Source organism: Vulpes lagopus, chromosome 2, assembly GCF_018345385.1.
Source record: "Vulpes lagopus strain Blue_001 chromosome 2, ASM1834538v1, whole genome shotgun sequence".
NCBI classification, from domain to species: Eukaryota; Metazoa; Chordata; class Mammalia; order Carnivora; family Canidae; genus Vulpes; species Vulpes lagopus.
In genome coordinates this window covers 79,662,323-79,689,086 of record NC_054825.1, presented here as the reverse complement: position 1 = coordinate 79,689,086, position 26,764 = coordinate 79,662,323, and the positions used below count along the sequence as shown (strand labels likewise).

General features: G+C 38.6%; 1 protein-coding gene across 5 annotated transcripts; it reads right to left on the bottom strand.

Moving 5' to 3' along the window:
- Nucleotides 1–422: 422 nt before the first annotated feature.
- Nucleotides 423–23,682, bottom strand: ARHGAP11A (Rho GTPase activating protein 11A). Of its 5 annotated transcripts, XM_041744854.1 has the most exons (14): nucleotides 21,899–21,994; nucleotides 19,346–19,526; nucleotides 18,156–18,226; nucleotides 15,811–15,907; nucleotides 14,840–15,093; nucleotides 14,051–14,214; nucleotides 13,742–13,888; nucleotides 10,393–10,467; nucleotides 10,218–10,289; nucleotides 9,440–9,607; nucleotides 6,830–6,959; nucleotides 5,824–5,932; nucleotides 3,320–3,458; nucleotides 423–2,943 (listed from the first exon to the last, which is right to left on the bottom strand). In XM_041744854.1, the coding sequence occupies exons 2-14, from the start codon at nucleotides 19,373–19,375 to the stop codon at nucleotides 1,361–1,363; spliced, it is 3,039 nt and encodes a 1,012-aa protein (XP_041600788.1). In that variant the 5' UTR covers nucleotides 19,376–19,526; nucleotides 21,899–21,994; the 3' UTR covers nucleotides 423–1,360. The 5 variants fall into 5 exon arrangements, with proteins under 5 accessions (XP_041600788.1, XP_041600783.1, XP_041600784.1 ...); XM_041744849.1 differs by lacking the exon at nucleotides 19,346–19,526 and having other exon boundaries at nucleotides 21,884–23,682; XM_041744850.1 differs by lacking the exon at nucleotides 19,346–19,526 and having other exon boundaries at nucleotides 21,899–23,681.
- Between the last annotated feature and the right edge of the window lie 3,082 nt (nucleotides 23,683–26,764).

Here is a 26,764-nt window from a genome sequence, read left to right as displayed (position 1 = left end):
TTTCAGTCTTTCTAGAAGTCAAATTCTTACTAGTGAGAAAGGGCTCATTCCTAGGTAATATAAACAGGAAATAGCTTTGAAATAAAACAGATGTGTTGCTATCAGGTAGAACTTGGTAAAGCAGACATCTGAGGGCTTTTAAATTTCTCTGTGAATATGGCTGCTCTGTGTAGATGTGCAATGCTGTTCTATTCAGCTCCATATCTGAATGTGGCATTCTAATACCTGCAAACTACCTTTTGTGGTTCTCTCTGCCTACAACATTCCTTCTTCCTAAGTCTAGAGAATATCCACCAGTGCTGACATTATTCTTTCCTTAAATATTTATGACTTCTAATAATTTAAAATAGAAATTTAGATTTGCTTAACAGTTTGGATCAAATTCTAAAAGGTACTTTGAATTTCATCAGATTCAGACAAGCCATTTTCCAAGTTACCTTTAATGTCTATGCTAAATAAATAACATTTACACACCAGACAAAACCATCAGAGGCTTTTATAAGAATCAAAAGTTAAGAAACAAAGTAAATATAGAGAGGTACATCAACTATTTTAAATTACAAAATCAAGCATGTGCATATAAGAAATCACCTTGATTAAAAATTTCCAAACTTCACTATTCCTCCTTAAATAATTTTAAATTCTTTGTCGGACAAAACAGCTACAAATGTATTGTGCAAATTTACTTTAAAAACATAGTATGGCTCAAAAGTCATTTATTTCTGCAGCATTATTCTCTAAGAGCACACTCAGGTCATTATTCTGCTTTAGCTGTTAATTCTTAGTCCAAGTGGACACACTGTACACAACTACAGACAATATAAACCTGATTACTCTGCCCCAAATAGGAGTACAGGATTAAGATGCTATTGAAACTAGTTAATTTCTAGGGATTTTGGCAAAATCCACAAATATCAATGTAATTCAAGAAATAAGATTTGTAAGGCTTATCTCTTCCCTTTACATGTTAGAAATATCTTATAGAGCCCTTCTCTGACTTAGGAGGAATAACAGGAAATAGGCACAACTCATTTCACTCTTCCGATCACACTTAATACAAAATTCATACAATTTTCAAAAATTAATTTCTCACAAACCAAGCCAACAATTTCTTTCAAAAGGCAAAGTGTAACCTCTGCTTTAAGAGATCATGATACAATTAACAAGTTTAAATACTGCCATAATTAAGAAAAACAAAAGTCATTTATACAAGCGTCTAAGAATTCAAGTTGCTTGTGCAGTGAAATTAAAATCTATCACTTAATCTTCCTGAGCTAACAAACTAACATGCAGATTATCCTGCCAGGCCCATTGCCAACTACTAATTTTATTTACATTAACAAATATTAACATCTACCAATTACAAGTCTACAGGTTTACTGGTTGGTAGTAGCTGAGCTTTTCCAAAAGGATTTTTCGGAGAACCTTTATACCAGACCCTCTCTTTTTCTGACGGCTTCTTAAGGACTCTATTTATCCCAGGAGAAAAGCCCGTATTATTATTTACAACAGATTTTAATATGTCATGATTTGTCAGGTCATCCAAGGGAATCTTAATTTGGCCATCGGATATCACTTCCTGTTTACAAACTCTGGTAGACCCGCGAGAAGCCTTCATGGAGTCAGGGTGTCTCTTCATTTTTGAGGAAGATTGGGAAGTTGACTCCATGCCTGATCTTGAAATTGCATCAACATCTGGCTGTTCACATGCTGTAAATTTCTGTTCTTTAGGACCTGATTTAGTATATGAAATCAAGTAATCTTTTGATGTACTCCCTACACCAGAGGAAAGAGCACTGTCACAGCTCACTGACTTAACCAGAGGAGAAGCAGCATCACCAAGACTTGCCAATTTGTGCCTTACAGGTTGCCTGCTGTACTCCAACAAGGAGTTAATCCTTCTGACAGACTGACGGACAGGTGTACGCTGAAACTTAAGAGGTGATCTAACTTTGGTTCTATTTGATTCATTGAGAGAAAGCTTATTAAACCATTGTATGTGGTCTGACACCCTCCCATGCTCTGTCATTTGTGAGCTTTCAGAGATAGTTGTATGGCAGGTTTCCACCAGTGACTGCTGCTTAACGATTCGCACTGGCCTCGGTTTGGGCAAATTTGTTATATTACATGTAATCTGCTCTGAGGAACAGGTGTCAGCTGCATCCTCCCTAGGAGCTGCACATTCCAGTAAGTTCTCCTCAATCATATTCTCGTTCTCCTTTAATTGAGTATTTAGTTTATCCCTTGTGGACTGCTGATTCTCTATGTGTTCATCACTAGGCAATTCTGGCTTGACTGAATTATCTCTAGGTATATTGGAATGGGTGCTTTTCTCATGTTCAATCTTCATATGAGTTGAATAACATGTTATAGTTGTTTCTCTATCCAATTTTTGAGTTTGATGTAGTGAGATGACTTGTTCTGACAAACTATTTTCATCTGTACTAGTTTGATGTTCATTTGATTCTATCACAGTCAAATCATTAGTTTCAAATAGATTTTTTTCTGGGCTATATTCTATAGAAGGTGTTTCATTTAGCTTTACTTTCCCCAAATTAGTTACTGATGACTGCCTGTGATTTATCAATTCATGGAAATTACTTCCAGATTCAGAAAATGCTCTCTGAATTTTCACCAAAGTCTCTGTGGTCAAGTTATTTTCATCCCCACTAAAAGAGCTTCTAGTTACGTTGATGTTATGCTTATCGTGTAGAGTAGAAAGGGTGAGTTCATATGAACCAATAGAGGACTTTTCAACTGTAGTATCAGGCTCCAAAGAAGTGCTTTCCACCTTAAGATTTCCCTTGACTGGAGAGGCTTCATTTGTAGCTATTTCTTGAAAACTAGAATTACTAGGTGCTGTCCAAGACATCTGGTAACTTGTTCCATCTAGATGCTCTGGAGTTAGTAAGTTTTCCTCAGACTTACTGATCTTTTTTGAACCTAAAATAAAGCAGTTCAGTCTTTTTAATCATTTATGTTTGAAACATATTTGAAATATTATTCAGATACATGGCAGACAAAGGTATTAAGCATTAAATTTTAACAATTAAGGATCTGTATTAAAAGAAATAATATAAAAGTATCATTTTTGTATTTATAAGCATCTTCCAATTGTTCATACAAAAATACAATGCCAATTCAAATATTTTTACTATTCAAACATGAATTTTTAATTTCTAGAACAGTAAATTAATAGATTTTAAGATAAATAACTGAAAGCTTATGTCAATTATATCTCAAGAAAGCTGGAAAAAATTTTTAGATAAACAATGAAAATAGGTTTTTTGGTAAAAATAACAATATCATGCAAATGTACCTTTCTTTGTTAATCTTTCATCAATATCTGGGCTAAAAAGCAGACCTGTTTTTACAGACTCGATTCTATTTTTTAAACTTTGTTGATTTGCAAGTCGTCGACCAACATTTTCATATCTGTCAACACCAGAACACCCATTCTGTACAGAAAAGAAAAATTGAAAATGTTTTAAGAAATAAACCTAATTATTTCAAATATTAAGACAAATATTAAATTTATTTGTCGTTATCAGCATCCTCTAGAGCTGACTGAAAAAGGTATATAAAATTAAAAAAACAATTTTATACCAAATAGAAACATACTTGCATGCCTGCTGATAAGAACTAGAAGCAATTGACTTGACTACTACTTGATATTTTATGATCTGAAATAAAAACACCCTCACATATTAACTAAAAAAAAATTTCTTTTGTGATGACTCTATGCCAGGAGCTGCTCACAACTGTTTGAGCGAACAAAAACAAAACAGACAGACCAAAATCTTACCCTTGCAAGGATTTACATTCTAGATGGGGAGATTTCAAATAGGACAAGAAAACTAGTAATTTATATTGTATATTATATAATACACAAGGTGAGAAGTGCTATGAAGAAAAGTAGAGCGGGGTAAGAAGGCTATGGTGGGGTGTCAGTCTATACAGAGTGATCAGAAGATGACTTGTGATTAAAAAAAAATGTGAGAGCCATGCAGATAAAAGGGGAAAGAACATTATCCCACAGAGAAGGAAGGTCAGGTCAGTGTCCAAGGCTGAAACCAGGTGTGGCACATCTAACAGCAAGGAGACAAGAAGCTAAATGATCACGAAGGAGTGGCGAGAGGAGGCCTCAGAGAGGTACACATAAACATAAGAACTTTATCTTTTTTCAGAGTGAAATGAGTCACCGGAGGATTCTGGACAGAAGAGTGACAGGACTTTACTTGGTATTTAAAAGGATAATTCTGGCTGTAGTACTGTAGCAAGGGAGGAGCATAGACCTACTAGTAGGAACTGATTGCAGTAATCCAGGTTGGGGATGACAGAATTTAGAGAACACCAAAAATGCAGTACTAGTGAGAACTGGTCAGTCTGGATATGCTCTAAAGGCGGAGAGACACAAGATTCCTTAATGGTTTACACAGGGTGTGTGAGAAAGTGAGGAGTCAAGAATGCCTGCATGGACTGTGGGTGGGAATTCAAACTGGTACGGCCACTCTGGAAAACTGTGTGGAGGTTCCTCAAAGAGTTAAAAATAAATCTGCCCTATCACCTGGCAATTGCACTGCTGGGGATTTACCCCCAAAGATACAGATGCAGTGAAAGACTGAGATATCTGCACCCCAATGTTCATAGCAGCAATGTCCACAATAGCCAAACTGTGGAAGGAGCCTCAGTGTCCATTGAAAGATGATGGATAAAGATGTGGTCTATAGATACAGTGGAATATAGATACAGTGGAATACAGTCAGTCGGAGAAGGACAATCATCACATGGTTTCACTCATAAGGGGAATATAAGAAACAGTGAAAGGGATTACAGGGGAAAGGAGGGGCACTGAGTGGGAAAAATCAGTGGGGGAGACAAACCATGAGAGACTCCTGACTCTGGGAAACAAACAAGGGTAGTGGAAGGGGAGGTGGGCCGGGGGCTGGGGGGTGACTGGGTGACAGGCACTGAGGGGGGGGGGTCACTTGACGAGATGAGCACTGGGTGTTGGCAAATCGAACTCCAGTAAAAAAAATATACAAAAAAAAAAAAAGAATGCCTACATGGTTTTTGGCCTAAGTGACTGGAAGAATGAGTTGCCATACCTCAGATGATGAAGACTGTAGGTGGGGATGTAGATGGTGGAAAGGGGGAGGAGTGGAGAAACAGCAGCAGAGAAAAGATGCATCTTGGAAGCTCTATTTGGGACAGGTTGACCCTGAGATGTCTATTGGATGGACATCAAGTAGAGAAGTCAAGAAGGCAGATATTGAGAAACATCAAGTTGTTCAGGGAAGCATTTTGCACTAAAGATACAAACTTGGGAGTCTTAAGTAAATACATGGTATTTAAAGCTAATGGGCACCTTGGTATGTAGAAAGAGAAAAGAAAAATCCAAGGACAAAGTTTGGGCATTCCACTGTAAAGGAATTAGAAAAGTAACCTGTGAAGAAGGAAGAAAATCATGAGGAAAGTGCCCCTGAAGCAAGGAAGGAAAGTATGCTAAAAAGAACAAGTGACTAGCCAGGTCAAATGCTGTTGACAGGTCAAATCTAACAGACTGGTGTTTGTCTGCTGGCTTGAGCACCACTCAATTAATTCATGGATGACCTTGAGAGCAGGTGCATTGAGTGTTGGGGAGGCAAGCCTCACTGGAATCATGTAAGCAGAACAGAAAAGGAGGGAATAGTAGATATCAAAACACATGTAAGAATTTGGTTTAGGGGAGAACGAGACAGTAGCTGGAGAGGCAGGGCTTTACCATCAAGTCTATAGCTTTATGCTAATATGAACATCAATGAAATGATCTAAGACACTTACTATCTCTTTGCTACTTTTCCCCAGACTAAACTTCAAACGAAGAGATCTTCGGACCTTTTCTTTACGACTGATCTTGGGAGAGAAGCAGCCTGCTTTTCCTGATTCCACCCTAAAAAAACCATGGGATTAAAATTGTCAGCATTAAAAAAAATGTTAACATAAAAACTGGAAACATTTTTTTTTTTGGAAACATTCTTGCAAAATGAAATTTCAAAGTCCAGAGCAAATTATATTGCTAGTAATCAAATAGTGTAATAATTTTCTAAAATTAATTAAGCTTTAAGATACCATATGTGAACACATTATATTTGTATATAAAATGGTCTCTCCTGTTTATCACAAGAGTTAGTCACTTATAAACCAGAATCATTAGAATCATTAGAGACTAGCCTTGGGGCACCTGGGTTGGCTCAGTCAGTTGAGAGTCTGACTCTTGGGCAGCCCAGGTGGCTCAGCGATTTAGCCTAAGGATCAAGTCCCACGTCAGGATCCCTGCATGGAGCCACTTCTCCCTCTGCCCGTGTCTCTGCCTCTCTCTCTCTCTCTGTGTCTCTCATGAATAAATAAATAAAATCTTTAACAAAAAAAAAAGAGTCTGACTCTTAATTTCAGCTCAGGTCATGATCTCAGGATCCTGGGATGGAGCCCCATGTCTGGTTCCAACCCTTAGTTGAGGAGTCTGTTGGAGGATTCTCTCTCTCCCTCTCACCCAGCTCCTCCCCACTCCAATGGTTTCCTTTTTTTTTTAAAGAATAGACTAGCCTTTAAACGGAAATTTAAAAACTACAATCAATATACAGTAGGATTTTAAGCAAGCAAAGTGGACTCAAATTACAAGTCATTCTCTGGAGGATATATAAAGGGCAACTGATTGATAATAATGGCAGAGAGAATTTTTAAAAATTTTGACTCAAATATGATTCTCAGCAGAAAGACAAACAAAATATTTTCTTAACTCTATACACCACATGTTTATCCAGTGAAACAAATGTCCTGCACTTATTACCTGCAAACTTTTTTGCTTGCAATTCTCTTACTTCGCCTTAGCACACCTGTACTGATCAAATGGTTTCCACTGATGGCGACAGGAGAGAGTGAATTCTGAGATGACCCTTCTGGGCTTGTATCAAAGGGAACTGTAAAAATATAACCACATGTAATATACCACCCATACTTTTTTTTCAAAGTATAAAATATTAATAGCAACTAGGTTTAAAGTTTTCATTTCCAATCCTAAGCAACAACAAAATCACATAGTTTCTGATGAGAAACTTGAAAAACCAAATAAACCCAATTTGACTTGAAAAAAAAAGTGTAAGTTTCTTACTTTTTGGTTGCCAATAAGGGTCAGATTATACATGACTTTTACATTAGAGTTTTGCTTTAAACTTGTTTAATAATGGGCTGTAGACTAATATAGGAAAAAAATCATAAATGATAGTGTGGACTGTAGATTAATATAGCTGCCTTTATACATTAAAAAAAGCACATTGTGTCTGTTATTATCCAAACTTAGAAAGCAGTCCATTTTCAGTTTTGCAAATGGAATTTACTGAACCATGGCTGATAAAGTAGGACCAAAGAAAAATGGTAAGTTGTAATAATAGGACTCCTGTTACTGAACTTGTAATTTTTTTTTGTCATCAATTAAGCAGGCTCATACTAATGTTCCAGTAACAAAAGAATGTTTAAACTACTTTTGGGGAGCTTGGAAAGAAGGAATTATTAGGTTCGTTTCTTGGAGCAGATGTTATAATGCTAATAAGCAAAGGCAGATAGAATTACAATTCACATTGGCCATTTGGAAACAGTGTTCCAAAGTGGAAAAAACTTGAGGAAAACACTAAGTTAGGGGAACCTGGATGGCTCAATTGGTTAAGCCTCAGACTCTTGATTTTGGCTCAGGTCATGATCTCAGGGTCATGAGATTTGAGCTCAGTCTCCGGCTCTGCATCAAGTTTGCTTGAGATTCTCTCTCTCTCCTTCTCCCTCTGTCCCTCCCCCTCTGCTTGCACTCTCTCTAAAAAAAAAAAATAAATAAATAAGAGAGAGAGAGACAGAGAACACTAAGTTAGTTTAAATGAACTTAAGTCTCCAACCTCTGAATATTGAAAGAAATAGGAACATATTCTCAGAGTTCTTTCATTACATTTTAACAGACCACACACAGAGAACCTGTGAAGGACCATAAAAAACAAGTTGCTTTTTTGTTCAACTTTCTAATAAAACAAAGAAGGAAAAGCTAAACTTTTTGGATAATGAAACAAAAGAGGTGCTTCTGGGTAGATCTCATAAACCTAGCTAACAAATTCAAAGTAATACTCAGGGATCCCTGGGTGGCGCAGCGGTTTGGCGCCTGCCTTTGGCCCGGGGCGCGGTCCTGGAGACCCGGGATCGAGTCCCACGTCGGGCTCCCGGTGCATGGAGCCTGCTTCTCCCTCTGCCTGTGTCTCTGCCTCTCTCTCTCTCTCTCTCTGTATGACTATCATAAATGAATAATAAAATAAAAAAATTAAAAAAAAAAAAAAACAAAAAAAAACAAAGTAATACTCAACATTGTCTGAAATCAATAAAAACCTAAAAGAATCAGAGATCACTCACTTTTTGATGAAATGTGTGATAAATAGGAGATAGAGGACTCTGGGCTTAGTTAGGATTTTGGTTCATTTTGGGTTAATTGTAACATTACCTTGTATGACTGACCGTGACCCAACCAGTGTTCTATACATTCTAAAGGAGCCAACTCAATCTAAGACCATACTAGCAAAAGAGTTGGTACTCAAATAAGCAAAACTGCGTTTTTCTCTGGAGGCTCTGGTTGGCCACATTAGAAACTGTAAGTCATTTGGAAGAAAATGCCTGGGCTGGTAACAGACCTGGAAACCATGCCATAATGAACAGCATAAACAAAGTTTTTAAAGCTTTTACAAAAACTACTTGAGTATAAAACTAAAAAGTAACTCCCCTCCTCCTTCAACTGCAACCACAATGGTTCCTCCAATGACAGTACTCCACCACAATGTGTTTAGGGAAACTCAAACTTTAGTAACCTCAACAGGAGATAGCAATACAGCCACAGTTACAGATCAGGAAGTAACTAAACTAACTCAAGGTGTCCAATCACTTAACACTTGAGCACCAGTGTTATACACAGAAGCCTAAACTCTCATTCTGAGTTATCATAATTTTCAATAGGCATGGTCATAAAACATACACACATACACATTAATTATACTGGGCCAGTATAATTAAAATTTAAAAATTAGAGGACTTTATAAAAATTCAGATATTTTTTTTTTTTTTTTAAATTTTTATTTATTTATGATAGTCACAGAGAGAGAGAGAGAGAGGCAGAGACATAGGCAGAGGGAGAAGCAGGCTCCATGCACCGGGAGCCTGATGTGGGATTTGATCCCGAGTCTCCAGGATCGCGCCCTGGGCCAAAGACAAACGCCAAACCGCTGCGCCACCCAGGGATCCCAAAATTCAGATATTTGATAGACAGAATAAAGCTGTAACTCCTAAAGGAGGTAGCATTAATATGAAATAGCACTTTGCCCAGAATAGGCACTCATGTTAATGTTTACAACTCAATTACATAAATTTTCTTTGCTACCTGATACTGGCGTAGAACTGCTACTGAAAAGATTAGCTGGCAAGAATTCAAAGTTAAAATTGTGCTTGATGGACTTCCTCTTCTTACTTGAGAAACCATGAGAAGAATCCACTGGCAGTTTACGCTTAGCATTTGGTGTAAGAATTGTGGGTGATATGGATAGCTGGGCTAAAAAACAAACAAACAAACAAAAAAAACAAATTGTGTTTTTTCAACTCCATGGAAGAAACTTTATATAATTTCTCCTTATAAAGCTATTCCTTAGAGGAAACCAAAGAATGAGAGAATATGTTTACATTTACATTATCAAATATATGTTATAACTAAATTAACACCATGCAATTATTTAAAATGATAATAGGAAAGTCATAAATAGGCAAGATTAACAAAAAATAGTAACTTAAACCACACAGACTGAAAGACACATATAATCCAAATTAAAGAATATTAACATACGGAATAAAATCATTATCAAGGAGTTCAAACAAACTAATCTACATAAGAGTTTTGCTTTTCATCATAGCTGAGTTATTAACCACTTAAATTTCTTCAGAAACAAATGATCATATTGTCTATTATTATGTTATTGGGCTAATTTCAGCCACAAGCAAACCAAGATAAAAATGGGAACATACACTAATAAACTTCTGGTTCTAAAACAAAAATAAGATTTGAGTTATTTTCACATATTCAAACAGCATCCAACTTACATTCAACAGAAAAGCATGATTTAAAAGACTAAAGATGTTTGTAACAACAGACTAAAAGAAATTCTTACCTACAATTTTGGGTTCCTTATATCCAATGTAATTAGCAATGTCACAGCACAGTATTACAGTCAGTGTTTCCACTGAAAATATTTGGATTTGATTAAACCAAAAAAAGTCAGGTAATGGTTATGTTTAAATAATATAAAGAAATTTTCACTTCAATAAAAAATATATAATACCTACCATTTTTTTCCTGTTGAGGTGTAACAGAGGGTGTTCTGTTAGATTTAAGTTTACTTAATGCTCCACTAACAAAATCTGAAATGCAAAGCACATATAATCATACCATCATTATAATTTAACATTTACCTCTCTTTCACCAATAATTCATATTGATATTTATGGTTTACAGCATGTAAGTTTGTTAGCTTATACCTTTTTTTTCCAGCTTATAAATCTTAAAGGCATTTAAACTTATTTAGAAGGAATTATCTCAAAATAGGAAAAAAACTAAAGGACATATTTCAATTATATTCCTCACTTATATGCCCATCTCTTTCTCTCTCTCTCTCAAAAAAAGATACAGGAACACCTGGGTGACTCAGCAGTTGAGCATCTGCCTTTGGGTCAGGGCATGATCCCAGGGTGGGGGATCAAGTCCACATCAGGCTCCTTTCAGGGAGCCTGCTTCTCCCTCTGCCTATGTCTCTGCCTCTTTCTCTGTCTCATGAATAAATAAAATCTTTAAAAAAAAAAAAAAGAAAAGGAAGAAGATGAAGAAAAAAGGCTAGCTATAACAACACAAAAAAGATAAACACTAATAGTCTACAATTCCTGAACAATTTCAAATTCCTAATAAAATCAATGCATTTTAATGATGCTTGACAAATGCTATCTTAACCCTTTTGATACCCAGGAGTAAAGCATGGAACAAAACAAACTGAATTTTGACAACTGGATATAATTTGAATAGCAAGGGTAGGTGGAAGTAAAAACATTCTATCAAAAATACGATAAGAAAAAAAAACCCCACAAAGTGTGTAAAAAACAATAAAAAGGGACACCTGGGTGGCTCAGTGGTAGAGCGTCTGCCTTTGGCTCAGGGTGTGACCCTGGGGTTGGGGATCAAGTCCTGCATCGGGCTCCTTATGAGGAGCCTGCTTCTCCCTCTGCCTATGTCTCTGCCTCTCTGTCTCTCTGTGTTTCTTATGAATAAATAAATCTTAAAAAAAAAAAAGAAAAAGAAAATTAAATAAAAACAAAAAACAAATAAAATGCAGTTGGACTAAAGCATAGTATACATTGCATAAAGGAGAAAGAATAAACAGTAAAAAGGCATGCTAAACAAATCCTATGAAAGACCTTTAATAACAGGCTATAAATAGCAGTCTTATCAGTGAAAGTTTTTGACCAGTATGTGTGACACATGATTAAAGTTATACATTAAGAACATCAGCCTTGACAGCAATAAGCAGGGCAGATTCAACGAAGAGGCATGAAGATCAACAAGGATATTTTCACAGTAAAGATACAGCAAATACCATGGACAGTATCTTACAGAACCTGAAAACTGTGAATATAAATGGTACAGTAAGAGTTAGGTACCCATGCTTTAAAGCCTGAGTGACTAGAGAATGATGGTGATGTTAAAAAAAAAGGAAGTTAGGAACCAGTTTAAAGAGGGTGAAGACAATTATTTCAAAATGCTGAGCTTAAAGCACACACACACACACACACACACAAAGCATAAGCAAAGATATCTGCCTAGCAAGTTTTCACTAAAGTGGGACTGATATTCACAAGACAACAGTATCACTGAGATCCAAATCCAGTGTTCACCTATGTAGATGCCATACATGAAACTCCAAGAGCGAATGAAATCACAAAGGAAAGAGGGTAAATAAAGAGGATCTGTGTCTGAGAATACCTGCATTTGGGGTATTTTATGGTGCTCTGAAAATACATGTTTAAGTCCTAACTTCCAGGGATCCCTGGGTGGCTCAGTAGTTTAGCACCTGCCTTTGGCCCAGGTTGCGATCCTGGAGACCCAGGATTGAGTCCCACATCAGGCTCCCTGCATGGAGCCTGCTTCTGACCTCTGCCTGGGTCTCTGCCTCTCTCTGTCTCTCATGAATGAATAAAAATCTTTAAAAAACAAAAAACAAAACAAAACAAAAAACCAATCGCTTCTCGGCCTTTTGGCTAAGATCAAGTGTAAAACAAAACCAAAGTCCTAACTCCCAAGTGCTTGTGAATGTGACCTTATTTGAAATTAGGGCCTTTGCAGATGGTACTCAAGAAGAGGTCATTAGAGTAGGTCCTAATTCAATGTAACTGGTATCACCATAAGATGAAAACTTGTTCAGTGACACCCAGGGAGAAGGCCATGTGATAACAGAGGTAGACTCTGGATGCAGCTGCAGCTGCAGCCAAAGAATGCCAACAATCAACAGCCACCACCAGAAGCTAGAAGAAGCAAGAAGATTCTCCCCCTACAGGTTTCACAGGGAACATAGCTCAGGCAACAGCTTGATTTTAACTTCTACCTTCCAGAATGGTGAAACAATAAATTTTTGTTTTCTGCCACCCAATTTGTGGCACTTTGTTACAGTGGCCCCAGGAAACTAACATAGAAGGTAGAGGGAGATCAACAAATAAAGGAAAGAAGAATCATAAGGCTGCATCATATAAGCCAAGAATCAAACAAGAATGGGAGAGTCAATAACAATTAGTCCTGATACTCAAAAGATGAGAAATTTCCTAAGGCAATCAGAAGAATGGCCTCAGGCTTCTTGATCAAGAAAAGATAAAAAAAATCTTATGACTGATTTTTTGATGATGGAGCTTTAGGTCTTTTGTTCTTTCTTTTTTTTTTTTCCTTTGGTGCTTCCTTGGTAATGTTTCCTTCATCAGTTAGCTCATACCTCTAACTCTCTAATTCATATCACTATTTGAAATCATGGTCTCATGCCTGGATTATTACTACCCATTTCTGACTATTCTCCCTATTTCCTTAATTCTTCAAACCAGGTAATTTTCTAAAACATTATAATCCTGTAATGCCTCTATTCATAAATCTTCAATGGTTGTTCTCCAATACCCAGCTTCATAGTCTAATATTTCAGCCTGACATTGAGCTCACCATAATATCCTCCTAATCTTCAGGATAAACCCCTCACTCAAGTCATGTTAGGCTATTTTACTGATAGTCATTGATTATTTCTTCCGTACACAAATCTTTCTTCATAGCATACTTTTTACCTACAATAGGATACAAGTATTCTGACTCAATTCCCCTAGATTCTATCCATTTTTCAAGAAGGCTCAGTCCTTGAACGTTCTTTGGACTCCCTGATCACTACAACCCAGGGAACTTTTCTCCTTTGAACACATTTCACATTTGTGCTAAAGATTTAGCATTTAATATTAGATTGTATTGCCATTTTTGCTTTTCCCATGCATGTGTCCTGTTTTTCCAACTATGCTGTAAGCACCAAAAGGGCACATACCATAGCTTAGGCTTATGTTTAAACAGTTTAGATAAAAGTAAACTGCTCTACCGCCACAAAATTTAACTGGCACTGCCACTTACCTCCTACACTTTGTCTTCGCTTTCTCTTACACTCACCAGGAGATTCACATTCACCTTCTTCACAGCCTTCTAATGATGGAGTAGCACAGAGACCATCAAGACCCAACATAACTGGTATCTTTTCCTGGATAAAATCTGGAACATGCCCTAAATAAAAATGTTCAGAGTTAAAATTTTTCCTCTACTCTCCCTAAAAATGTTCAAATAGTATATATTTCTAACAGTCATCTTCACAGTTCACTTGGAGGAAACTGGGATCTCCTTCATTTAAACAAATCCTGTTGTTTTTATAATGCAACTACATCTTACCAATATCTGATGCATAATCAATAAGAGTCTGCACCACTGCAACCTGTAATCGTAGCTTTTTTTCTGTGTTAGCAGACATCTTTTCATGTCCTTCACTTGTCTGAAGGAGGTTTGGTGCAAATATTACTGCAAGATTGCTACTATCCATCTTATTCTCACTGGACCTTAAAATGAAACAAGGTTTTCTTAGATTAAGCCAAAGAGAAATATATAGAAATAAAATTAACATACTGAGCACATTTTGAAGAATTCTTACTTTATAAGTCAAACACAAGTCAAAATAGTTACCCTTTGTCCACCCATCTGTATGAGTGGCTTCAAATAAGACGAACCAAAAATAGCTTCTGTGTGCTTAAATATGTATCATAAAAACCATGTTAACCAGAGTCTACACTTTGTTCTTCCATACAAATTGAACATATATATTTGATTTTCAAACCCACACATAACAACTGTATTATCTAGAACAAGCAAGCTCACTGACAACAGAGAGGGGGAACAAATTTGAGAAGCAAAACACAAATACATTAAAAACAGAGTAACCTGAAGCCATTCAATGGACAAAGAATCCTATCAACACCAATAAGCCATTCATGATGATGTTAAGACAGTAAGAAAATACTAAATCATTTGGTAAATTGTTTCTTAAATTATACAAGTTATACTTCTTGTAGTAAGGAAGTAACTCTTTAAGAAAAATTTCCATCCCAAATTTAATCCTAACTTATTTTCTATAATGGTAAAGCTACCTAATTAGCAAACTATTTCCCAAGACTTTTAATTACTTACCTAAGGGAAACATTCCTGAGAAAGTTAAAGAAGTATCTTAATACATCAATTGTGTGGTCAGCCATAAGACAGGAGAGCAATATTGTAGCTTTATTCTTCTCCTCTGTTCCTAACTGTTGAGCTTTGAAAAGTGCTTCATGCAAATCAGCTGGAAGAATGGGCTCTGGCAACTCCCTAAAAAACTGCTTAAGAAGTCCTGCAACATCACAAGGAGGTGCAGATGACAGGCAACTTTCACCATGATCCAGTTTATTCTGAAATAAATATAATAATCTTAAGCATTTGAGGACATAAGAGTCTACTGCAAATAAAATATCCTTTTTTATACTCTAGAGAGCTTTTTCTTAAAAAGTTCCTCTTAACCTTGTTTTAATATGTATCATGCATTTTTGAAGGCTAATAATAAAATCAAAAAATATATCTTTCATTTCATATGGTGCTTTATTGGAAAAAAGGATGACAAATTTGAAAGTACTCAACTTTTAAAGCATTATATAGATTGTAGAAATCATTTCACAATATATACATACACTAAAATGTGAAGTTATACACCTTAAATGTATTTGTCAATTATATCCCAATAAAACTGAAAGAAAAAAAAAAAGCATTAAATAATGTATAATTCTTCTTTTTTTTTTTTTTTTTAATAGAGAGAGTGCATGAGTGAATGCTCGTGTTGGGGGTGGGAAGGGAGAAAGAGAATCTTAAGCAGGCTTCATAGCCAGCGTGGGGCTGGATGTGGGGTTTGATCTGTCAACCCTGAGATCATGACCTGAGCCAAAATCAAGAATCAGGCTGGGCCACCCAGGCACTCCTGTATAATTGCTTTTAGGAAAAAAAGTTCTTTTGCCATGAAAAAGGCTATCTGCAAATTCAATTTCTATCAATAATTCATGCAATAGTTTAAGTATTTCTATTCTAAGAGCCAAATAAAGTACACACGAAAAATTATAGTTAAGGAATATGCTTACCTTTAGGGCTCTTAGACGAATAACAGATCCTGACTTCCTAAAAAGCCCTTCTGTATGAATATACTTTTCTAAAGATGTGCAAGCATCAACAAGAAAACTGAAAGAGAGAAATCTTTTCAGGTGGCCAGAAACACATCTCACTAAATCCTATTTTTCTACCAAAGCACATGAACAGACCAAGCACTAACCCCCTTTCAGAAGCTCTAATGTCACAAATCCCTTCAATTTTTGTAGGTTTTTTTGCTTCCTAAATTCTCCTCTCGGGCCCATCTTTTTATCCATGACTTCTATGAGCTTGCTTTAATCCAACATCAATCCTACTTCTCAATCCTACTTCATTGCTCTGCTTCCACTCAGAGTACAAGATGTGTTTTTACTGACTCTCCTCAACCCTCTCCAATGAGATTCTCACCACCATTACTCCAACAAAACAGCTCCCATCTTAAATATCATGTATATATTTAAGTAGATAGTAAGTAGCATTAGGTATTAAATAACATGCAGATATTTAAATAAATATTAAGGTCACCAACCCCATGATCAATTGTCTTCATTTTGCTTGTCCTGCCAGCATCTGACACACTTGCTTTTCTTGAAAATATTCCTTTTTGTGACACTTCTGGTTTTCCTGCTATACCCCTAACTACTCCTTCTCAAACTCCTTTTCTGGGTTTTTTTTTCTGCCAGACCTCTACATGCTAGTATGACCCAGGGCCCTAAGGCTTTCTTCTTTTTATTCTCTCTTCATGTGTGACTTTGCAGAGCATACATAGCTTTAAATATCTACCAACTACATTTGCCCAAAAATACGGCAATGTTCTTTTCTCACTCTAACATTACCTCAGAAAAATTAGATATATCCTAGGCCTTACAATTTTTCTCATACTTAGAGGTGTGTGATCAGTTTCTTTATATTAAACCAGTTTTAACCATCAATGTTGGCTTTAGCAAAAAAACAACTGATACCACAAATCAGAATGGATGTCAGCTGCGAGCAACTGATAGCACTGTACTAGTGCCCAGTGGCTGAATATCACAGAAAGTAAGTGACAGAACTTAACATTTGTTTGTTTAAAGCAGGCAATGAAATTACGACAAAGATTTAGTCATCATTACTAGGGATATGACTTTACAATTCTAAAGGTAAAAAAATCATCATAAACAAATCTTTTATAGGTCATTTAAAAAGCAAAATAGTAAGTGCTTACCTTATGAAGACTGTGAATCTGCACCTATATGCTGAATGAGGGAAAACTATCCTAACATAACAAGGTATTCAATAAATGCTTTTGGACAATACATCAGTTAAAAACCTAGGTAACTGAACTAGAGTAGCCAGAAGAAACCCTACTTCTGAATCAGTAACAGCTAAGATAGTGTCTTTACAGCATCTTTATTTATTTAAGATGTAAACTTCTCTAGTAATTTCTGATGCAGTTAGTCCAAAAGGTTACTTTTAAATAGTGACATAGTAAAAAGCTCAAGTGTTCATAATTTATACTCACAAATACTCTATTTAATCTTAGCTTAAATATTCTTTCATCCACAAAGGAAAAAGGGGTGGGAGTATGTGTGGGGGGAACAGACTCTTAACAGGAGAACAAACTGATGGTTACCAGACGGGAGCTAGGTGGGGGACCAGGTGAAATAGGTAAAGGGAATAAGAGAACGTTTATGATAATCACTGAGTAATGTGTCGAATTGTTGAATCACTATACTGTACACATGAAACTAACATAACACTATATATTAACCACACTGGAATTACAGTTTTAAAAACTTAACTGTAACTGAATTCATAATCAGCATATTGGTGAATACAATCAGAACTGCAGCAAAAGAACTGGTATAGAACTAAAAACTCTTAACTAAAAAGAACAAAAAAAAATTGCTTTCTAACATTTATTCATTACTGAACCTCAAAATTCAACCTTAGGAATGAATACAAATTAAAAAGTTTAGTGTAAAAATTTAAAAACATTTCTACATTAGTTAATGTTGAGAAATTTAAAATCATTTGCTAGTTGAAAACAAATGTGTAAGTCAATCAACTATTTTATTTATTTTTTAAAGATTTTATTTGAGAGAGAGAGAGAGAGAGAAAGGGGGGAGGGAGAATGTGCAAGCATGAGCAAGCAAGGGGTGGGGTCGAGGCAGACAAGCAGATTCCTCACTGAGTGGGATGCAGGGATCAATGAGGGGCTCGGTCCCAGGACCCTGAGATCATGACCTGAGCTGAACTGACACTTAACCGACTGAGCCACCCAGGTGCCCCTCACCTATTTATTTTTAAACACGCAAACACCAGTTTGAAATATTTTTTCTTCATCCCAAACTTAGCTTACCTTGGAATGTGTCCATATTCTGGTACCACAGAATGGGGCAATGCATTAAAAGGTACTCCAAATATTTTACCCTAAAATGGCAAATTCAGTTAACACAAATATTAGGCATAATGTCAATTTTCTTAAATAGTAAGCAAATTAAAAACCGCAGGAAATTTAAAAAATAGAAATATTTAGGATAATGAAAATAATTATTACAAGTAACTTTGGTAAAAACTAACTGCTATATTCTACACATTACATAGGTGCTGGGAGTACAAAAATGGTCAAGAAAAAGTCATTGTGCCTGGGGGGATGGGTGAGATACGTGAAGGGGATTAAGAGTACACTTAACATGATAAGCAGAGTAATGTAAGGAATTGTTGAATCACTATACTGAATACTTGAAACTAACACTGCATATTAACTGTAATAGAATTAAAACAAAATAAAGTCATTGCCCTAAAGCAATATAATACATTCCATCAGTTTCCAATCCCATAATGGAAAATTAATCCAGTTAGTGCTTAGTTAGGAAATTCTTAAACAAAATTTGGCCAAAACAGCAACATCTTCTAAAAACACTATATATTCTTTCAGTAACATTATAACACTAACCTTATTCTTTCCTTCTGTCACCTTATAAATACTAACGTGAACAAAAGGCTAAGTTGATTGGCAATGGTAATTCTTGTCACTCATTGAGTACTTCCTAAAATTACATCAAAAGTGGTTATTTTTAGACTTGATCTTCTTTTCCACACTCTATTAGAAAACTCCCATTTAAACTGTGATCTGAGGTAATCAAGGCAGGGATTCTGCAAATATTTAATTCAAATTACTTTAACTACTTTGAAAAATATTTTTAAAAAGTCACATTCAAATGTATTACTTATATTCAAATTCAATACACCGAAGATCACAATAGTAAATTTGTACGTTACACTTCTTCATAAAGAATCTGCTACTATCTTTGTGCATGCATTCCAACTTCTTAAAAATTTGTCACTGATTAAGAAGGTTGTGGTTTTCCACTGGACTTAAACACAAGCGTATATAGATCTGCTTATACAAAACTAAATAAGTGGGTATGCTTAATCTCATAAACATTAATTTAGCTTAGAAGCATCTATTCTCCAAGAATGCTCTTGAAGCACTGTTAGGAAATCATTCAGCACTGTTAATTATTCAACAGAGTAACAAAATCTTACTAGTCCTTGTTTTGAAGCATCTGGTTCCATTTAATTGATGAATATAGAATATAGAATACAGAACAGCATAGTGCTTAAAGGAACAGGATCCTAGTGGCAGGGCTCCCAGGTTTTAAATCCTTCTACTTATTAGTTCAATGATCAAATTAATTCTTTATGCCTCAGCATGTTCACAAGGGTCCTAAGTCACAGAGTGGTAGGAAGAAGTAAATAAATTAAAAGCATATACGTTAGGGTCTGACATAGAGTAAGCATTCAAAGATATTTGTTGCCGTTGCAATTACCATTTCAAAGTAACATTAAAAAAAATGTTAATGTGGAAAACCCCTTTTTTGGGTAAATCAAAATTTTCTTGATACTATGCAACCAAACAAAATGCAAAAAATCAGATGCTGAAGCTGATTATACGTCTACAAAGGTCTTACATACCTAGAACTCAGGGTCTATTATTCTCAATAACGGTCTCATAATAACAGCTATAATCTCAAAAAATAAAATAACATGCTTTTTAAATTTTATGTATTGGGATATCATTTACAATGTTACCTTCAAAAGACATCTAGCACTTTTCTTTACAAGCTCAAAACTATCATTAGCTAACAAACACCAAAGAGCCAAAGAAATCTAGTTTTCAAATATTACTTATCTTGGTCCCATTCTTACAACATGAAGATCTTCTGTATTTATTAGAATATTTCTATTATGATTTCTAGCTCGACTACCAATTAGGATGCCGATCACTGATTACCATAACGACTATCATTAGCTGAATAAATGGCACGTGACAGGTACTGTGCTAGTCCTACCTACAGATCTTACCACTTTTAAATCCCCCAAAGAGAGATACCATTATTCCCACTTTATAGAGTAGGAAACAGAAACTTAGGAAAATTAAACAGCCCAAGATCACCCAGGGCTGGTGATCAAGGGATAAAGCAGGATTCAAACTCAGGTCTACCGGACTGTCAAAGTAGGTATCAGTTTTCTTAAGGGTCGAAAAAAATCCAAATACAAAATCTGTCATACACTTACAAAACCAACTATATTTAAGATCCTGGAAAACCAGTTTTACAATCTGATGAAATCACTCATGTATGTGATTTAAAAATCACATTTTTAAAATATAAATGAATATGCTGTCATACATATTTTTTTTGCCATACAAAACCTTTTCTCCAGAATGTGTTAAGCTATTAAGAGGCATAGAATTTATTTTTGTTAGCTTTGTTTTTTTTTTTTAATTTTTATTTATTTATTTATTTTATGATAGTTAGAGAGAGAGAGAGAGAGAGAGGCAGAGACACAGGCAGAGGGAGAAGCAGGCTCCATGCACCGGGAGCCCGACGTGGGATTCGATCCAGGGTCTCCCGGATCGCGCCCTGGGCCAAAGGCGGGCGCCAAACCGCTGCGCCACCCAGGGATCCCTTTTGTTAGCTTTGTTATCCAACTCCTTACTTTCTTTCAGAAATTATAAACTGAGCTATGCAAATTTTATTAGTTTTCATCTCTAAATACTTAAAAATATCATATAATTAGGCAAATATATTTAAAATAAAACGCTTTACGTTCAACCTAATTTTTCACAATGAAGCTCTTGGTGCTGTGGTAGATAATAAAATTTCTTCAAAATCCCCTTACGTTGACCACCCTCAGATCAACAGCTTTTCAGTTATTCCACTCTGTCATCTCAATTTACTCACTTTAAAAAACAGCATTACATCTCAAAAATAACCAAGCAGCAAGTTTGTTTTTTTTTTTCAAATTAGTGAATAGAGAGGTGCTACCTGAAGCCTGTTTCTAATGCTCTTTCACGCCTTTCTAAATATTCGTTTAGAAAATTTACTGATCCTCCTTGTCCCTTTCCAAATTTTACTCTAAAAACGGGGGGGGGGGGGGGGGGGGAGATAGTGTTTAGTGTTTGTTTCCCTTCCCACATGCTACTTGTTCAAAATACAATAAATTGGGATCCCTGGGTGGCGCAGCAGTTTGGCGCCTGCCTTTGGCCCAGGGCGCGGTCCTGGAGACCCCGGATCGAATCCCACGTCGGGCTCCCGGTGCATGGAGCCTGCTTCTCCCTCTGCCTGTGTCTCTGCCTCTCTCTCTGTGACTATTATAAATAAATAAAAAATTAAAAAAAAAACCCGCAATAAATTGGCAGCATCTGGAGATACTTTTAATCACCAACACTAGGAAATTCTCCTGGCATCTAGCGGGGACAGGCCAGAGATGCTGCTACACATCCTGCAATGCACAAGGCAGCCTCCAAGTCCCACCTCAAAGAATCAATCATCTAGTTCCAAATGTCAACGTCGCGAGGTCGAAAAATCCTGCCACTTCCTCAGTGATCAAAATCCCTGTGAGGAATGAACAATGTCATTCCTTAAATTCCAGCAGCTGGCCATCAAGGATTGAATTGGCCAGGCTGAGCCACAGTCTCTTTGGGATCCGCACAGAATGAACCTGTAATGAGTGACGGTACGGGGTGGACTCTTTTTGTGTTTTTTGTTTGTTTGTTTGTTTGTTTAACCCACACCTTACCTCCGCAGAACTCACCCCTGTTTCCGCGGCTGCTGTTTCATGTATCCTGCGATCGCTCTGCCCACGGCCGCTCTTGACCTTAATGCCGTAGACGGCCCGAAGCTGCTGCAACAGGGCCAGCCTCAGCAGCCTCCGATCCCACATCCCGGAGGCGGGAGCCGAGTCCCGGCCCTCGCTCGCCACCAGGTCTTGCAATTTCCGAGCACTCTCAGGCTTGCGCTCCGCTCCGCTGCCTCCCGGCCACGCCTGGCGCCGTGCGGGCCCCGGCCCGCAGCCACCTCCACGGCCGCCCCTCGGTTCTCTACGCACTTCCACCGACCTTCTCCGCTTCCCGCTGACCCAGCCACAGCGCACCTTCCCGTCACTTACACGGACCTTCTTCCTCGTCACCTGATCCTCTGAGCCACCTCGCGGACCCCCGTCCCCTTCTCGGTTCCTCGCACCGACGCCCGGTGCCAGCTCCTCTCCACTTCCGGCCCCTTTCTAAGACCCCGTTTCCTCCGAGCCTCACTTTCCCTTCCGTCCCCGCCCCCACCGCTGAAGCCGACCCGTCTCCTTGGCCCTCCTGCCTCGGCCGGCGGAACCGGGCGTTCGTGTCCCAAGTCGCGGTGCCCCCAGCCCCGAGAGCCGCCGGACCAGCCGGCTGCTCGGACGCCTTTCCCAGTCCCGGTCCCCGCCCGGGCTGGCCGCCGCCGTCACCCCGTTTCACAGGCCGCTCCCTCCCTCCGCCACCAGCCTGCCGGCGGCGCCCGGCCTGCACATCGCGCTGCGCTCACGGAAGCCACGCAGCCGTCCCCATGCCGGCGCCTCCACCGCCCCACCCGCGCCGCCAGCCCCGGCTCAAAAGGCAGCGCCGAGCAGCGCCCCGCGCTCCGATTGGCCCGCTCCTCTTTTCAAAATCAGGACCCCAGAGGGTGGCCAGGAGCTGCCTGTCAGGGAGACGCAGGCAAACGGGGCGATCGCGGAGGGCGCGGCGGGCCAAACTAAGAAATATGAAAAATAAAAAAAATAGTGACTTCCACGTGTACCTTCATAGCCACGTCCTGGGGAGAAAATACTGTTTAAAGTGCATTTTAACACACCAGGCCTGCGACTCCGACAATACGTTAGGGGGAATGTAATAGACACCCCAGTCGCTTCCCCCCCCCCCCCGGAGGCTGAAGGCCCCCGCCCCCGAGGGAGAACTACGGAACCCGAGTTGGGACAACCCGAGTCAGGGTTCACGGACCCCGGCTTCGAGAACCCTCCCGCTGGATTTGCGGGGTGGTGATTCCAGCTGCGGAACTGATGGCGCGCAGGGAGTTCAATACACAAGGAAGGCTTGTCACGGGAGAGGCTAGTGCGGGGGCAGTGCGACCTCCGCGGGAGGCGGGCGGCACCTCGGGATGTGGGGGGGGGGGCTGGGCTCCAGGCTCTCACTGCTGGCGAGCAGGGCTGCACGTCCCCAACTCTTTTTTTTTTTTTTTTTTTAAGATTTATCTATTTGGGAGAGAGAGAGAGAGCAAGCAGAAAGGGGAGGGCAGAGGGAAAGGGAGAAGCAGGCTCCCCTTGTGGGGCTTGGCCCCCCCCCAGGACCCCGGGGTCATGACCTTCCCCGCGGGCAGGTGCTTGTGGGCGGAGCCACCGGGCGCCCCTTACGCATCCCCATCTCTGTGCCGGGGCTGCTGCGCTGGGTCTCAAACATCTGCTGCCCCAGCAGGATGTTCTCTCTCTGTCTCTCTCTGGGATGTAACTCACTTAGGGCCGCAGACCTGGCTTCACTGTACAGCGCACACTTGCTGCCGCCGCGCCTCACCTCCCGGTGACCTCGGTGAGGGCGGCGGCCGGACCTCACCTGCCCCACCGCCGTCGCAGCCCGTCGTCTCGCCGAGGGCCATTTGCCAAATAAACGAACTCAAGTGAGGGACGCTCGCTTTGGATCATTTTGCTCCGTTTGCAGTTCGGGCCTTAGGCTTCTGCCTCTCCCTCTCCGAGTCTAAGGAAGATTTTCTGGAGGAACGGGAGCAAAACGGAAGGGAAGCATTTTTGCTGTGTCGTGACCACGACTTACTGAGCGCCTGTGTGCGATATGGTACGGGGTGAAGAGCAAGCCAGACTGCGGAGGGAAGGTGGGAGGACACTACGAATCCATCAGTTGTATTGATGTCAGAAGGACCGACTGAGACAAGTGCAGTAAGGCAGGGAATACTGCTCTATGATGGGGCGTAGTCAAAGATCCTTGAGGCCGCCTGGGGGGCTCAGCGGTTGAGCACCTGCCTTGGGCCCAGGGCGCGACCCTGGAGACCCAGGATCGAGTCCCACGTCGGGCTCCCTGCATGGAGCCTGCTTCTCCCTCTGCCTGTGTCTCTGCCTCTCTCTCTCTCTGTGTCTCTCAATAAATAAAGTCTTAAAAAAAAATAGAAGATCTTTGATGCTCGGAGGGTAACATACAGTTGACTGATCTAAAAAATCAGTAGAAATGGGTAAAAAGGGAAGGTGGGAGGCACCTGGGTGGCTCAGTTGGTTAAGCATCTTCCTTTGCCTGAGGTCAGGATCTCAGGGTCTTGGGATGAGTCCTTCACGGCCCCCTGCTCAGTGGGGAGCCTGCTTCTTCTCCCTCTGCTCCTCCCCCTTGCTTGTGCACACGATCTCTCTCTCTCCCTCGAATAAATAAATACAAATCTTTAAAAAAAAAAAAAGTGCAGGTGGGATGGTGGAGTGGGACTAGCATTCAGGAGACAAAAGCGCTGCAGGAAAGCCATCGAATCTAACAGGAACCAGTGCATCAGAGACAACTGAACCTACTTCTACTCTTCTTTTTTGTTTCTGAAATAACTTTCAAAAATTATGTTAAAAAAAAATTACTTGTCTTTAGCCTCCTCCCTCTCCCAAACTTCACATTGTTTTGGATTTTATTTATTTATTTATTTATTTATTTATTTTTTTTTTGGATTTTAGATGTCTCAGATTTCCTTTTCTTAAACACCTGACACTGCTCTTGAACATTAAGTGCCTTTTCTGTGTCATAATTCTTCTTTCAAAGTTGAGCTCTTTGATTCTGTTTCTTTTGTCACCTTTTAATATGAAATTATTGGTTCTTCATGACATTAACAAAATTACTTATTTGCCTTACCCATGTACACTTATGTACACATACATTTATATAAAACTGAATAACAATAGCAATATTGCTAAATAAGACTGCTAAATGAAGTTTAAGTTTGTGTTTCTTTTGTTTTCATGTTGTGTCCCATCAGGGATGTACTAACAGAATACCATGTTTTCAATGGACTGAACATAATTCTTCCTTTGGTTACACGTAGATCTACCATAGTTTATTCAACCTGGTCTCTATGGGTAGACACAGAGGCTATTTCTTTTGCCATCATAAAAAGCTCCCTGTGCATATACAATATGCTTTTGCTAATAGCTCATTAGCGTAGACTCCTACAAATGGGATTGCTAAGTAAAAGAACATGTTATTTTGTTTAATATTGCCAAATTCAGCTTCATAGGAGTTGTGCGATTTTGTAGTCACACTTGAAATGTATGAGAGTTCCTATTTCCTCACAGCCTCTCCAATAGAGAAAATTTTTGCTAATTTGATAGTTGACTGATGGTATCGCATTACGGTTTTGCACTTAACTTTTTGTAAGTGAGGTGGAGAATCTTTTCAAATGATGCATGCATACAATGAAGTATGATGAGTCTTAAGAAATTTGGGAAATATATATACAGCTATGAAATGAAGTGGAATAAGCAAGGCCCAAAAGAAGGCTAAAAGAATGCTACTTTGTGTGTGTGTGTGGGGGGGGGGGGGTGTGCTTAGAAATACATACACAAGGAGGGGATCCCTGGGTGGCGCAGCGGTTTGGCGCCTGCCTTTGGCCCAGGGTGCGATCCTGGAGACCCAGGATCGAATCCCACATCGGGCTCCCGGTGCATGGAGCCTGCTTCTCCCTCTGCCTGTGTCTCTGCCTCTCTCTCTCTGTGACTATCATAAATAAATTAATTAATTAATTTAAAAAAAAGAAAAAGAAAAAAAAAAGAAATACATACACAAGGAGACATTTGTTTATATTTTCAAAGTAAATATAATAAGTAAACCAAAATATAATAAAAATGGTACCCAATGGAGGAAGAACAAGGCCTATTTTCTATCGGATGACCTCTTTAAAAAATTTTAGGAAAATTTTAAAATTTTCCTAAAATTTAAAAAATTTTACATAACAGCCCAATGTGAAATACCTTGAACTCTTTCAATTAATGGCTTTTATTGGACTTCCGGCTTTGTATTTTTGTTTGTTTAAATTATTATCAATATGTTCCTTTAATGCTCTAGATCCTGAGTCATAGGTAGAAATGTTTTCGCTATTCTCAAGTTATAAAGGATTTCACTCATTTTATTTTTTTAGTACTGGTATAGTTTTCTTTCTTTTTTTAGAAAATATATTTATATCTCTGATCCATTTGGGATTTATCCAGTGTAGAATAAAGAATGGAATTTTGTCTTTTTCCATATGGCTATCCAACTATAGACCTTTTTATTTCACTTCAGCAAACTCCCACACCTACCTCCAAAAGTAGCAAAACACTACTACTGAAAGCCCCGTAGATTATAGACGGTCCCCAACTTATGACTGTTGAACTAAATTTTTAAAAATTTTATGATGGCATGAAAGGCATACACATTCAATAGAAATCATCCTTCGCATTTTGAATTTTGATCTTTCTTGGGGCTAGCAATATGCAGTGAGATATTCTCTTACGATGCAGGGCAGTGACAGCAAGCTGCAGCCATGACGAGAGTAAACAACCCATACACCTACTACCATTCTGTACTTCAACAACCATTCTGCTTTTCACTTTCAGTACAATATTCAATAAGTTACATGAGATATT

Coding starts and splice junctions, on each gene's coding strand:
- ARHGAP11A (XM_041744849.1), bottom strand. CDS start 22,027: ATGTGGGATCGGAGGCTGCTGAGGCTGGCCCTGTTGCAGCAGCTTCGG. Junction 13,889..14,050: donor TGATTATGCATCAGATATTG/GTAAGATGTAGT, acceptor ATTTTTATTTAG/GGCATGTTCCAGATTTTATC. Junction 6,960..9,439: donor CAGTTCTACGCCAGTATCAG/GTAGCAAAGAAA, acceptor ATATTTTTACAG/TTCCCTTTGATACAAGCCCA.